Source organism: Calonectris borealis, chromosome 1 (assembly GCF_964195595.1).
Source record: "Calonectris borealis chromosome 1, bCalBor7.hap1.2, whole genome shotgun sequence".
In the NCBI taxonomy this organism is placed as follows: domain Eukaryota; kingdom Metazoa; phylum Chordata; class Aves; order Procellariiformes; family Procellariidae; genus Calonectris; species Calonectris borealis.
This window is the reverse complement of record NC_134312.1, coordinates 127,419,562-127,436,055: the sequence shown is the minus strand read 5'-3', so window position 1 is coordinate 127,436,055 and position 16,494 is coordinate 127,419,562. Positions and strand designations below refer to the sequence as shown.

At 37.0% G+C, this 16,494-nt stretch overlaps 1 protein-coding gene across 2 annotated transcripts in view; it reads right to left on the bottom strand.

Moving 5' to 3' along the window:
- The window catches only part of DMD (dystrophin), a 1,244,291-nt gene that overhangs the window by 1,055,748 nt on the left and 172,049 nt on the right, over window positions 1–16,494 (bottom strand). For both annotated transcript variants that reach the window (XM_075174519.1, XM_075174510.1), the window contains exon 2: window positions 2,052–2,113. In XM_075174519.1, coding sequence (XP_075030620.1) covers window positions 2,052–2,113 — 62 coding nt within the window. The remainder of the gene's footprint in view (window positions 1–2,051; window positions 2,114–16,494) is intronic.

Below are 16,494 nucleotides of genomic sequence, written 5' to 3'. Positions count from 1 at the left end.
AATTCTACAATGAAAGTCATTTATTTAACTTGCAAACCATGCTTTCTGCATGTGTACCACACAGGCAGCCAGCAGGAAATACTAAGCTTATCAGATATATGTGATTTCCAATTTTGTAGGACAAGAGTAATTTGTCCAAGATTTAAAGATCAAGGGTTTTTTGGTAGATTGATTGTTGAAATAAAAATACCCTGTCCAAATCACAGGCGATGCAGGAGACAAAGAAAAACTTGAACCGTAGTGTTTAGGAGGTTATCCTCAAAGTTCAAACGAAGTAGAGGGAGATTAGTACTTCTCCAGTATGATTATGAATGCACGTTCACAAAGAACTAAGAATATTATTTATAGAACTGAAGTAAAAGGTAGCTAAAGTACCATTAAAGTACACTCCACTGAACTAGAATTGGAGGAAAGACATCTAGATCATTCAGATGACTGAGGCAAACCTGCCATTAAAAGCATCTGCTGATAGGTCATATTTTCTAAACTCTTCATAATTCTTGTTTTTCTGCAGACTTGCTCCAAGTTTCCATAAAACAACCATTTTTGAGAAAACAACACTCTAGGAACATGACATTTTCTTTAGATATAGAAGCAACAGTTACCCTTAGTTTTCCGTAACTATTTCTGTGACCATAACAAGGCCTAACTGGCAATACATTTCAAATTAGCTTGTATTTGACGACTGCTGCTGGGGCTACTTCTTTATACATGGAACACCAAGATAGTAAATTACTCAAGCTAAAATCTCACTGTTGCCAAATAAAATAAAATAATTACATCTTTCACCTTCTGTCAAGCACTTCCATTATCACAGCCATAATAAATTTACCTTTTTTTTTTGCAAAAGTACCATGTTGCTGACTCATTTTGTTTGTGATTCACCGCACTTCCCAGAGCTTTTCTTTGCTTTATTATTGCCAGCGCAGTTATCCTCCCTTCTGTATGCATACATTTTACTTCTGTCCTAAATATAATACTTCACACTTGCCTTGTAATTCATCAATCAATCAATTTAAGTCCATTTGTTCAAGATTGTATTTCTTCCTGATCCAGTCCTCCAAACTATTGGACAACTCTGCTGTAAAGATGCTGAACACAAATGTGTGCTGTCTAAATCACTTGAATCACTATTAGAAAATGCTCCAGACACTGGAAAAATCCTGTTTGACTGAACCATGGCTAAGCATGTTTTTCAATATTATTGTGGTCATATTCAGATTATCTTACTCCTGTTTTTTAACGAGGAGGATCAGATGGGACACAATCAAAAGCCAAACTAAACAGAGGATATATCACAGCTACTATTTCATTGTTGTCTATTGCCAATTATTCCCTAGCAGATAAAATGACAGATTACAGGATTGATTTAGTTTATTACTGGCAAATACAGTTCAGTAATTATCCTCCAGGAATTTAAAAAATGTTTAATCAAATTAATAGTTTGAGCTCAATTTTTCCTGTGTATTAAAGATAAAATTATTATATACTACCGGGGGGGCTCCTTTAAATAAGTTAGTTATTTGCTCTTTTTTCCAGTAGATTTGAGATCTTTACCATTCTCCAAGAGTTCACAAAGATAACTATTTCAAAACTTATTATAATTTACTTTCATAATTTGCTGACTGGATCACACCTCTTATCTTTGACCTTGCTCCTCTCCAATTCATTTGGTTTTGTTAAATTTGTGATCGCAATTAGAAACAAGGAAAGACAAGCCCAATATAAGAAATTCCTCTGTATATTAGGAACAGAACAAAGGAGTCCAACAAACAGTAGTACATCTGCATCACTAATTTGAGAAAAGGCAAAGTAAATCGAAGCAGAGAACATTTTGAGACGAGGATGGCTTCTTACATTTCAATCCCTACTGAAATCAAGGGAATAAAACTTGGACACTTTTTTCTAATAAATCAGTCAACTGTATTCAGCAATACCTGAAACTTGTAACTGATATCTTGAAAATTAAGCCTCAGTGGAGGAATATCAGATTTTTTGAAAAATATACAAAACATATTTTTGTTCATAAATAAATAAAAATATTTAATTACCTTAGCAAACTGTGCATTTATCCATTTTGTGAATGTCTTCTTTTGAACATCTTCCCGTTCATCTGCAAGAGAAAAGTAAAGCGCTTCATTAGACTTATTCCACAAAATAGTACAATATTATTCATTAAAGCTTCAGTCTTGGATTGTAATATAGCTACTACTAATAATTCAAACACATTCAGGGCACCTATTTGGATGTATTCCTTGACAATTACATCAATATATTTTTGAAAGCCTACAGGTTCCCTTCATAGTCATGGTCTATATCCCTAGCTCATCTCACCCATTCTGTGGTCTCTTTTCTTCTATAAGGGAACATGTGGCAGTAGGATCTGAAATATCCCATTCAATTTTTTAATTTCATATAAATATAAAAACCCATGTTACCCAATAGTTTTGGCAGCAGGAATCTCTTCTACAGCACTTCTAGAGAAGTACTTGAAATAACAAGTTTATATGCACGTCCTCAAATTCCTTGGGGAAGTGAAGCCTTCTGGACCACAATGACAGTTCTCCATCGGCAGCCCCTGCCATACCTTACGCCTTTTCTGCCTTGCACCTATTTACCTGTCACAATTTGTTATATATTTTTTGTCCAGTGGAAAAAGAAAAAAAACCCACACATTTGTTCAGCCGTACATGAAATTCCTTCTCAATATGAAAAACATTGTAGAGGGAAATGATTATCTTAGGCCTTGATTTCTGTATCTAAGTTATAAGTACAGTCTTCACGCAGAATGGAAGTGGACACACAAAGGTAGAATTCTGCTGTATTTTATATAGGTGGGAAGTGAAAGATGCCTTGAAATTAGCACTTAATAAGCATTTGCTCAAAAAGATCTATTAGGCATCATCCCTGAAATAATACAGAAGGGCAGACCTCTTTGTATGACAAAGTCAAACCAAACTAGAATTAAAGGGCATATGTGGAAAAGGTTGCAGAATGCTTATACTAAAATAAAGCTCACTCAATGCTGTCTTTTGGTTTGCAGTAAAATTCTCTACACTTCTTAAATAAAAAGGGATATTAAATTCCCGTATGAAATGTTCAGCAATTAATAATGTTAATAGATTCATCTGAATTTGAAAGGCAGGTATGGATGAGCTACATGAGAAATGCACTGCATTAATAATGTACTTTGCTTTCCCTCCCTCCACCCCTCCAAGGAGAGAAGACAAGGCAAATCTTTTTGACACAAATATATCTTTTGTTCTTAAAACCTCATCTCAATATCACTTTAAAAGTGCCTTTCACAAGAATGTTTTCCATTCTCAACAATATGATATACTCATGAAAAAATAATACTAGAGTTTGTAAAGCTACTATTTCAGTATAAAAACCTTCTGCATACAGGAAGGAACATATTATAATTGCTTTCAGATGATCATGAGTGAAAAGATTTACAACACAATAGTACTACTGGAAACACACCATAGAATTCAGGCATTATATACATTCTGCCACTAATATATGAGTATTTGCGACAGTAAACTTTCCAGAGTTCTACTGCTATCTGTCCCAAATAATGCTGCTTGCTTCATCCCTGGGCTGAAAGTGATATTTGAATAGTTAGAGATTCATCAAAAGCAACAGCATGTGGAGGAGATGCATGCTTTTGGTAATAAATGATGTTAACAGTGTTAAAAATTTTATTTTTCCCCACAAGCATCACTTCCCTCTTTATTGACTGTTAGTAAGCTGTTTATTATACAGTTTTGACTTATTCCAGCCATGTGCAATACACAGAAGATGGGAGAACGAAGATGCATTTTGTTGGTGCAAGATATATATTCAATCTGATGTTGTATTACAGACTTCTTCAGCAGCTTCATATAAAATATTACATATAAATAGCCATTTCTATTTAAGTATCTCTGATAAAAATGCCATATGCAACCTTAAAATGGGGTAGAACAAGAGTATGTGGGATTTAGTAGGGAAAAGGAAAGAGGCAAAAATGCCTCTTTCAAACTGTTCAAACTTTCTCTTTTCCACCCCAGGCTACTGTAATAGAATATTCAGTAACAGTGTGTGGTTTGTTTGGGTTTTTTTTCCCACAAAGATATATGCCGGAGATTTAACTGCTAGTCACCAATTAATTCATGTCCATCGAACTAATAAAAACCAGAGTCTCCTGAGGAAAATGAGAGTTAAAGCCACAATTTGAACGTTTGAAACTTATTCAAAGTTCAGGCAATGCTCTGCTACCTTTGCAAACACAAATCTATTCCACTGCTGTTATCTTTATACAGAGATCATTTCAAGCACTTTTATCTCTAGATGTTTGCTCTGCCAAGTTTATACCACAGCAATTTGTTAGTGGTAACCTAAAAAAGAACCAATCTTCTGGTAATGCACAGCATGATTTCCCCACAGTAAGCATGATTTTTTCAGAAAAGATGTTCTCCTAACCCAGATTTACGACTGAATGCTAGATGTGGAAGCTGAATGACATTTGTCTGGGTGCTGTAGAAATGTGTCAAGAACACTCAGCTGCCACTTTCATAAAGCTGTGTTTATAACAGATCCTTCAGCAGCGAGCCGATGAATACCCTTGCAGGTGTTTTTATTGTGAGTCAATAATAATCAAATGGCCAGGCAGGTAATTCCTTCGGCTGTTCAAGAGTAATATAGTATGTTTACTTCTTTTCCTTCAAGCTGGAAGAATTGCAGAATAGCATACTGTCTCTCTTCAGGTTAAATCTAAACATGAAACACTGCACGGATCCTGAATTCCTTTATCGCTATAATAGCGTGATCACTTCCCACAGCAAAAAATATGCTTTTCTCAAAATGTTGGACATTGAGTGGAACAGGCTTAACCTCCTTTCTGTAGGTTACCAACTCAGAAAATGAACACATTGAGGTCTATAGAAAGCCTTCCAGAAAAAAAAGATACTGATCTGTGAGATTTATCTGATTTTCATGTCCTAGAGCCTCTAGTACCACTGAACAGACCTTGTTTTAACTAGGATTCACAAATGGATCTTACAGTTCTGATATATTTCTGGTAGGATGAGCATCCAGCTTTGCAACTGTGAATGCAAACCTCTCGAATTAGCTAACTGCACATTTGACTTTAAAAGTATTATTCCGGGAAATTACGGCCAGGAAAGAAAGTGCAGTATTAATGGAGCTAATCATCTGACAAAGGACAGTTCTAAGATTTAATCAGGTGGCAAGGCTAATAAAGACAAGTGGTACACTGCAGAATGCTTAGGAACATGCAATCAGGATTCAACAGAACAAAAATGCTATTATTAATGCCAAGTGGTTACCAGACAACCTTCCTAAATACTTAATGACGTATTTCATGTTTGCAACCTACTACTCAAATGAAATTCCCTTCTATTTTCCACAAAAAAGCCAGCATTATGTTGTCATCCCTCAGTAAACTACTCTTATTTTTCTTACCCCCCCCCAAATACTACCAAATATTTTAAATAAAAAATGGCAACAGGAAAAAAAATATTTTAAAATATCTAGTATAATCTAGATGCTATTCTGAAAGCACACAGCAGTGTTAATAAGTCATAAAAAACCCAGTACTTTTAAACAATATGAGCTGATGAATACCAAGCAGATTTTAAATGAACCAAGCTTTAGAAACATACAGTATATATGTCACTACATTATTCCATTTGTATGATATAAGCCACTCTCTCCTGGAAAACACGGAGTAGGGGGAAGGAAGCTTCCACTCTTCGGTGCATCCCTCCCTGTTTTTCTAGAGGATCTTCAGCCTCACTTACTCAACACACCTGAATAAATAATGCTTTCATAGACTCATAGAATGGTTGAGGTTGGAAGGGACCTCTGGAGGTCATCTGGTCCAACCTCTCTGCTCAAGCAGGGTCACCTAGAGCCGGTTGCCCAGGACCACGTCGAGTCTGTTTTTGAATATCTTCAAGGATGGAGACTCCACAGCCTCTCCTCCTATAGACTGCAATATCAAGACCGCATCTTTCCTACCATTTGCATTCTGCCTTCCAGAAATGTGGGTGGTGGTTTCCAATGCGAGTGGCTTACAAAACTCCCCTCAAGAGTGAGTACAGCCCATTTTTGAAAACTAGAAGACAGTCAACAAAAGTACACTGGCAGTTCACGGATATGGGAAATGAACCATATGGAAATGAGCCATATCGTCAGATTATAAGCTTTAATTTGAAACAAACAAACAAACCAACCAGTGTCTTTAAGGTGTCAATAAAGACATTACATAACATGTGTAGAATATTGAATCACTGCAGAGACAGGCAGCGATAGGAGGCTTGGCTGTGTGGTAGAAGATTTTATGCAGTATTCAGCAAGCAGTTCCATCACAGGTTGGAACACAAACAGGAAAGAAGGAGACTTGTCTTATTCTGTTACCCAGTGTTGCCTTGAGCTGGGTTAAACAATAAGTGAATAGCTGTTTTGTCTACCAGGAACTAAATAGAAGAAAGAAGAAAAAAAAACCAAACAAAAAAAAAAAAGAAAAAAAAAATCACATATACTAGCTGGAAACTTTGAAACAATGGTGTTAAGGCAGGTGTCAATTCCTTCATTCATGCAACTGCAGGTTCATTGGAACACTGCACTTCAGAGAATAAAGCCATCAAAATAGCTATTTGATTTTCTTGCAGCTAAACAATGCAGATTTAGAAAAGGCCAGGATTTGCTTCAGTGAGTGGGAATGAGTACCCGCAATGGTGGGAGCACTAGGAACAAAAGAGGCCACATAGTCACATTATTGATACTCTGGCTCCATCGACTCACTATTCTTAGAGATTTTTAGCACATTGTTACACTACTCTGCCAGTAACTACAACTGCTGAGAAATGTTCCCTTCCCATTCTTGCTTATCTGAGGGGGAAAGAAGAAATCAATGCAGTACAATGAATGAATGATATTTGAGTGGACTAGCTTTGATTTTTAGTCATTGAGGTCATCTAAGACATCCACAAGCTGACAGGAAATACAATAGACTGCTTTGACAGACAGCCAATGATTTTAAGTCTATTGCTCATGTAAGGCAATATGTAACATGCAACTCTTTGTCCATCTTCTATAAATATACTGATGAGCAGAGTGTGAATACTGTTAAAACTCCCTGTTCCCTGTACTACCCCTTGAGATTTTACTGTGGAACCTGAGTCAAATCACCATAATCAGACCATCTCAGGCTTCTCAAAACACTGAAGAACCTATTCAAAAGCTCAGCAGAAATAGGAGACCTCAGCATCCAGAAAACACTCATTAATATTAAAAAAAAGCACAACTCAATCCTCTGAGAAACAGTATAACAACATTTTCTGAGGACATTTGGTAAGATTCAAGGCAAATTTAGGAAAGGAACAGGGGTATTACTATACTGAAAAGACTTAATCTCAATTCTGCTCCCCCCCCATCCCCTCCTTCAAATACAGGACCTCAGAGAGGGGGATTGCATTTGCTGCTCAGGGGACAGAAGAGAGAAGGGCTATAAGACTCAACCTACAGGATTTCCACTGACACCATAGGCCTAGGTTGAACCAAATGCTGAGAAAGCCTTGTATTTTTCTCATTTCATTATGTTAGTTGGAATTGTTCTCTCATTATGAATGTTTAAGGGAAATCGCTTCCTGACTTTTCTGCTTTTTTTAATTCTTTAAGGCATTAAAAGTGTTTATATAGGGTCTTATTCTTCTGACCTAACTTTGCCTATCAGCTATTTAGAGAAAAACTACAGAGTGCTTTTGAGGACAAGCTATATATGATCCCTAAAACAATAATGGGCAGCTGTGAAATGTACACATAGATCTAGGTTTGAACAAATTCATGTAATTTGCTGCATATTTGTTAAAAACACCCCCCCCCACACACACAATTTCTCAGCCCCTAAACTGTAGCAGGTACATCTCCCAAGACAAATGCAGGAGCACAATTCCAATGGAATTAAAAAATAAAAAAAAGAAACTAATCAGAATTTCAGTTCACATTTCCAGAACATTTTAAGTATACACAACATGGGGTATTTGGCTCCAATTCATACATTGGTAATGGTATTCCCAGCAGTTGGCCTAGTCCTCCTCTGGTCTACCACACACAAACACACTTTGGGAACTGATCGTCCTTCTCCGTGTCTATGGATTTGACCCAGGAGGAAGGAGCAGAACTGCTAATAGGCAATAATCGTCCTGAAGGGCACCATGGGCTGGTCACTGTCTTCTTGCTGGCTGGCTGTTAAGTAGGGTAGCTAATGACTTAGCTGCACAGGTTGCAAAAAAAGTAGAGAAAGCATCAACAGACAGAAACAAAAAAACCCCACACTTCTTTTTTTCTGCCCTGAAAAGCTTCCTGAGACTTCCTTCCTTCTGATTTTATATAGGAGGTAAGTACTTTTCGGAGGAGGGCCCTGATTTCGTGTCTCTTGACATCAGCGGGGTAAGGGCATGGGAATGGAGTGGCAGCTGCTTTCTTCTCCCGTCCCGTGTAACACCACACTGACTGTCAGGACACCGGCCTCAAATGTTAGTGACCCATACTTGTCTTAGGCTTTCACAAGCAAGGACTGGAACCAATTCTGAACCACACACTACCAAAACCACCCTGGTCTCCTAGTTATTGACAGCTTTGCAAACACAAGCTTTACTGGTTTTCTTTGTTGGGTTTCTTTTGTTCTTTTCTAGCCAACAATTATTTTAGATCCAGGAAGTTTTTCCCAAAGGGAAATCACTCCTAAAAAGGGCAACCTAAAAAGCCTCAGTGTTTCAATACATCAGAATTCTCTGCAAAAAATACATAATTTCTCAAAATTAAAGAACAAACCTATCTCTGCCTGAGAAGCTGGTGCTCAAAAGGGAAGGGGTTCAGCTTATGACTTGAGTTATCTTTACATGGAAATATACAATTATTCATTTGGATAGTCAGCTGTGTATGAGCAGTGTCCCCTTTTATTATCTATTTTTCAATGTCATTACATATATTGACAAATGAAAAGTAGGCTTAATAACATATTAATAGAAGCACATTCTATTTTAGCATGACACCATCATTATAATAGTATTTTCTGAACACTGTGGATGATATATTACACCTTAAAATGAGGTAACATGTTTGCTTCCATTTAAATCCCCATGACGGTTAGAAGTGCTGTACTAGCTGAAACCACTGCAGTTTGCTGGAACTTGCAGAACGTCGTATGATTTAACTATATTATCACTTTTCGACAGTCAGACACCAATGAAATCATGTTGCCGGTACATTCAGTACCTTGAAAAAATACTAATAAAGATGATTTAAGAGCATTTTTTGTTAAAAGCAACAAAATGCATTTGCAGGATAAGTCTGCTTAGTGCTATAAACTATACTAAATTCCTTATAAATTCACAGAAAATTTGGGGACGGTTACCAATGTTACTGAAATGTGAAAGAAAAGTAGTAGGAGGAGTTGATAGATACTAACTTCATCTTGTCAAATGAGTATATTTGGGGAAAATACCTTACTATTTGTACTTTGATGGATTATTTTGAACAGAATTTTTTATTTCTGTTCCTACTTACAGATTAGAGAAGCACAAGTTAAATGCTGCTGGCACATCATGCGATGTTACATGGCATAAAATCAACAGGTATGTCTTTTGCCATATAGATTTACTACTACTACAACTACTAGTACGGCGGCTACTACTATTATTATTATTATTATACATAAAACCTATTGTAACTCCACAGCACAAAGCTGCAGTTTTCACCACAGCTGATGAAGGATCCTTTGACACTTTCATTTCCCAAGGACAACTAAGGACTTGTAAGGTCCTTAGCAGAGATCACACTCCGCTTGGAGTAAGGAAGCAACAGTTGCTGCTCAGCCCAATTCTGGTTGTTGGTCTGACTTGGACAAAAGGGTAGAACCTAGCCGACATTTGGAAAAAAATAGGTTTAACTTGTTTGAAGGAGCGACTAGATGTGATAAACAGATTAAATATGTCTTGACTGTATTAACTCTGGTTTCCTATGGTCTTTCTTTTAACCCATTTTGTCCCTTCCCAGAGAAAACGGGAATTGTTAGCAGAAGAAAGAGAGAATCGGTATCAGCTTTTTTTTCTCCTCCTCAGACCACATACGTATTTTCATACGCTGCTCCTTGCGGAGGAAGGAGTGCAGCGCCAGGACAGATTGATAAGCCCAGGCAGGGAGCGTGGCAGCAGCAGTCCCTCTGCGAGCCCTAACATACAGCCAGCGCCGGGAACATCCTCATTCGTTAAAGACTAATAAAATTGGTTTGTGTACACAGGGCGTTTAGTGACAACCCGTAATAAGTGTTGTTACTCTTCTGTACCAATGATCTGAGAATTGCTGAAACTAATTCAAAGTGAAAGCAAGTGCTCTCACCTCGGCTGCTGTTACCAAGACGGCTCGAAGCGAAGCCCAGCATTAAAAATTTTCCTGTCGCTGCTGTGGGAAAAGTTACATACCAGAAACCAGCAGCACTGGCAGATCCTGTATTTCAGCAATGTCACAAAAAAAAATCCCCACAAAATAAGAAACATGTTTTTGAAAAACTTTAAATGGCCCTAGCCTTTATGGTTTTTACCAGGAAAGTCGTTCTACACACTGTGAGGAGGAAACCTGTGATAAAGAAGCTGTGGCCCACAGTGAACTTTGCTTGCCAGGACATGGAGGCTGTAGGGTTCTCGGGGGTTTTTATTTGTTTGTTTGTTTGTGGTTTTCAAACTTCGGAGGGCAGATCAGCATTTAGTTGATCAGCAGGCCACCTCCGAGTAAGCTATGACAGAGGTACTGCATGGAAGTATTATTATAACAGAGAATAATTATTAAAAATAAAAAAGTCAAGGTTATGTAACCAGATAATATTTATATTATATTTAGAATATAATATTTATAACTTTCATGAAAAATACACAATTATTTTTGTTTTGTTTAGGAAACAGTAGATAAAAGCTTACTGTTAAACAGACTGTGCCTTTCATTAGCTGGAGATTTTTACCATCTAGGTTTCTATTTATGTTCAAATACGAACAATAAGGACAAGGGACCAAGGATAGCAAGGTTTATTCATGAGCCAGTCAGAGCAGCATACATCAAAAAGGGAAAATAAGAGCCCACAAACTTTCTGAGTGATAGACTGTCGACTAATAACAAATGAAGCTGAAAGGAGCATCAGGATTTAAAACAGAGTAATCAGAGTCTAAAATACAGCACTAGTTCCTAGCGTTTCACATAAGCTTCTGATGTAAAAATGAAATTAGTGTACTGTTTTCGGAAAATGCCACCTAGTGATACATAGTTGCAAAGCTTGGAAGCGTTTTGACTTTTATGTATTTTTTCCCAGATTTTCTGATTTGCTTCTATGAAAAAGTCAGACAAATGCTTTACATGGTCACAGGCCATCAAAATTCATGTCACACACATGCAGGACACAGACAGAGGAGGATGGATTAACCATACATGGAAGACCAATATTTGTTTCAGTTTGTATTAAAATTTTCATTACAAATAACCATGCTAAGTACACGGTGATGGCTAGCGCTAGTCTGCAATATTTTAAGTTCCTTTTTTGTTCCTCTGTCAAAAGCAATTAGAGAAGAGGCTGTTCTAGCCTGCTTGAGTGACTGCTGCCTACTTTATTTCATCTGACCCAATTAGTGTCTGAGTTAATTAGTAGAGGCTGCCACTGAGACATGTATCAGAGAAGTTTGTGATTAATGAGACTAAGATGTTAATATGCAATTGTTTACAATACATGCACCCTGTTCTTACAGTGATGATACTGTTATAGCAAAGCTGGTAACATTTACTGGCCCTCAGGTAGGCTTCACCTTATTATACACCATTTGCAAATCTTTGAAAGAAAAGAAAACATGCCCCTAAGAACAGCTGTAAAAATTAAAGGTAAGTGATCGGTGTTTTCCACTCTTGTTTTAATCTTATTTGAAGTAGCTAAGGTAATGATGAATGTGTCTAATTGTGATTTATTTAATTCAGAGAGAACTATTACAGATTGCATATTGTCAGGTCTCTTGGCTTCCTCTCACCATCCCCAAGCATCCCCCTCTCGCAAGGGGAGAAAAGAAAGGATAGTCAAAGAGTGAGATAAAGCATTTAAAAAGCCCCTGTTGATATCGATCAATTGGGGGGGGGGGGGGGGCAGCTAATAGAATAGACTTTAATTCCTCTAAACCCTTTCCAATTTCACAGCTACTTTATACTGTTTGTAGTGGCACAATTGCACAAGTAACTGAAGAATCTTAAATTTTCAGAAATACACAGGATAGGGTCTGAGTGTTTAATTAATTGGTATACTAAATATGCTTGTCTCGTATTACCCCATATTTGCGAAAACTGCTACGGTTTCATACAGGTGAAGGATAATACAAATTAGATAAAACTCTAAATACCATCACTTCATAGAAAACTTGGATTACAAAGCATGTTAAATGTGTGTTCCATACCCCCTATAATATAAAGTGTTCTTGAAAGGAAAAAGAAAGTCATTGAATTTCTAGACAGCTCATAAGCAACACTTTGCAAACAGCCATAATGTTTACTGTAGACTGTAAGTAGTTCTTCCTTCAGCTTTTTGAAGCTTCTAATTTTTCATTTAATATCTTTAGTTGGGAAGTGACTGAAAAAAATATTCAAATTGGAAGAATATCGGGGGAGGGAGGGTTGACACTTTCTGTTATTAATATATTGAAAAAGGAGAACACAGCTGAAATCAGTTTTACTTCATCATCCTGAACACGGTGACCACCATTACAAAGAAAATATGCTTTTTAGTATTTTTAAGACAAAATGTGTTAAAGTTAGAATGCAGCAATGTGCCCAGAACCACCAATAGTTCCAACCCTTTTTTTCCCCAGAAACCAATGGGGAAAAAACTATCATTATATGGACAGGCATTATAAGCTGTAGAAATTACATCCCTGTACACAAAAGAAGGTGACGTTCCATCCTTGTCTATCAAGTTATACAGTGCATAGCATTGGTTTGTGGTCCAATTTCTGTCTGTCAAGTACTGCGTTCAGAAGTAGGCGGCCTACAATACAGGGGGGAGGTACAGGATGCATTTCTTTTTAAGCAGTCAGGCATAGGTCCCACTTAGAAACATTTTAATGTCTATAGTAACACTGGAACAACATACTTTGCTATGTGTTATTAAACATACTGTTTACAACTCTGCAGATACTTCTCAGATTATTTTTAAGTTGTCTACGGAACTAACTGAAACTAGTAAGGAATCCTATCTGAAACCCATCTACGTGGCATTAGTGCATTGGCATCTGTTAAATCTGAATACTCAGTTTGGGGCTGGACTCAGAGTTCATCCACACATGGGGATAAAGTGCAACATCTTAAAGTTATCTTGGGAGGGTGGAGTAGAAAGAATTGGTAAAAATAAAAGGAACAGGGACATAGAGACAGCAAGGAAGAAAGAGGAGATACATAATTCCCTTATCCATATATTGAGCTATTTTTCCATGCTGGGGAAGGGGGAACAATAAAAGGGGGAGCAATTTTTAGAAAGGTAACATCATTAGATTTTGTAACAGCTCCTTGAAATTATTGCCCCACATCAGAATATTTGAAACACTAGTGAATACTTGTTAAAATTTTATTTGAGTACTGTTCATCTTCTCGTTAAGTGGGCATTGTCTGAGGAAGTTACAAAAATATTTGCAATAGCAAGATAGATTATTTATTTATTTATTTATTTATTTATTTAATGCAGATCTCATGCCCTTCCAACTGAAACTAGGATTTTCTGCTTGCACCAGACATGACCATTTTAGGTAACTAACACATTCGCTGCCTGTATGTATTCTGTGCATTGATCAGGGTTTTTTCATTTCATACATCATTCAGAACTGCTTGCAGTGAATGATTTCATATCTATAACATTAAGTGAAGATTAAGAAATATTAGTATTGATGTTAGGACAGTTACCTATTATAAACATTGATTTTGATTTCAATTCAGTGCCAACTCATCAGCTCTACTGAAAGGAGCTGCATCTCCTTAATATAGATTCAGTACAGAAAAAGAAGAAAAACATCTATTTGTCATTCTTTTTACAGCTGTTCTTTTCCAGTCTAGACAACTCAAGGCAAGTGTGACATTTCATACCATCATAAACTACATTCAAGAAACATATTGTTATTCTATTCCAATGTTTTTGCAACAGTAAAGAAGAGTAATTTTCTTTGTAGCCTAATGCCTTCTAGAGGCACCTCGATCAAACCACATCGATATTTTGATCACATCCATCCTAATAGAGAAACAGAAGTGAATAGGTATTGGAACTTAAGTTTTGGCTTCTACCTCGGAGGATTGTATACAAGACCAATTGAAAACATTCAGAGCTGTACAAGCAGGAAAATACCCAATCCAACAGAGGGAGGGAAGGGAGGCAGGAAAAACGCATCTCCAAGAGAGACACTGCCCTCTGCTCCCTCTGCCCCCGGGAACCCAAACCAGTCCTATCAGACCCCAGTAAAAGTCTCCCTTCACAGAGTGAGGCAATGTTGCAGGCAACTGCTCTTTCAGTATGTGTCCCAGAGTCTCCCCATGCATTATGTTTGTATCACAACATTCAAAATGTGCATCACGGACATTTTGATTCTGGAAATAGATCTTATATCTACTGATTTCCACTAGGAAGTAGTTGTCATGCTTTATTTGCATATACCTATATAGAAATCTATAGTCATTTTTAATAAAGTAATAATAGAAATAAAGTAGGAATAGAAGCATAAAAAATTGGCATGTATTATAAGTTAAAAGATCTGAGCACGCACAAATGTTACTGAAGTCAGGTGAGAATAATTAGGCTTACATATTTTAAGGTTTTGAGTGAAATCATCCTTCTTAAGAGTGAATTTAGCCTTAAATATCAACATGCAAATTATTCTGGGCAGTATTTTTTTTTAATTTTCTTGGGGAGAGAGATTTTATATCGTTCTAAACCTTTGAAATCAAACTTGGAAATAGATTAGGATTAATGGATGCTTTCCAAGACAACTATATTTCTTCAATTTATAACTTGCATAAGAAGACACGCTTAAAAAATTAAAAGGAGAAAGCATATGTATTTTATTAGTGAGTTTTCATACCTCTGCTAAGTTCAGAATAAACATTTCATTGAACAGTGGCAAAATGAGATGGGCACGGGAATGCCACACAATGCATGCCCATGGCAAACAAACAACTTGTTCTTCCACACAGCCTTTGTTTGACAAGGTTTGACAAGGCTTTTGTTTGCACAACCAGAATTATGTGCATAAGAAGGGGACCTAAATCTAACTGCATTTATATCCCATTCAGTAAGTTTTTCCAATGATCAATCTAAAGCAGCAGCTTCTCGGTAGGAACATGCCAAAAGTAATATTTTAAATAGAAACCCAAAATATATGTTAAACAAATGTGAAAATACATGGATAGCTTATTGGGAGAGGAAAAAGAGTGGAAATGAGGATTCATCTCCAAAAACTACTGATAAAATCTCACCCAAGAAGCTGAGGCTATTATATTGTGGCCTTGACAGCTACTAGAATATCTTAAAGTACAACCACTTTGAATATCCAACAAATACAGTCAAACTTCAGAATAGTTAAAAAGTAAACTTAAAACAAAAAGTGAATTCCATATGAATTACTTACTTTACTGTTATAATAGCTTTATTACTCTGCAATTCTCTAGTGGTTCAATTCCATAATCTCAAACAGCTGTATCAAGCTGAATGAAATAAACCCCATACCAAAATGGAGCTAAGATTGAGTATGCCTCTGAATAACCACACAACCCAAAAAATAAGGAAAGCAAATTGGACCACCTACAATGTCATTTGACAAGCATGTGCAACACTGAACAATGGAGCGAGGGCAAAACTTTCAGCTACTTCAACATCAATGCTAAAATCTAAGCAGGAAATTACAAGGGCTGAAAAAGAGTTTGAGGAGAATTTGCATCCCTGCATAGGTTGCACAGACCAGTAGTAAAAAGTACATAGGAAGCAGGAAGCCAAATAGCAAAGCGGGTGGATGGGTACTGAGGGATTACTAGGCCATTGCAGACACACATCTTCGCACTGGTCTTTACTGCTGAAGATGCTGAGGAGATTCCCACACCTGACACGTTCTTTGTACCAGGTAGATCAGAGGAATTGCATCAATTTGAAATAAACAGAGAGAAAATATTATGCCATATTAGTAAGTTATATGGCAATAAGTCAGCAGGGCCGGTAGGCATGCTCAGACTTCTAAAGGAATCCTTCTAAAGGAAGAAATTGAAAAACAGCTGGCCAAGGCATGTAACCTGTCATTACCGATGGCAGCTGAGCCAGTGTGGTGGTGGTTTGCCAGTGTAGAACCCATAAAAAGAGCTCAGAGAGTATCCCAGGAACTATAGCCTAGCATATTTGACTTCCGTTCCTGTTAAGATGGAAGTGTCTGTAACAAA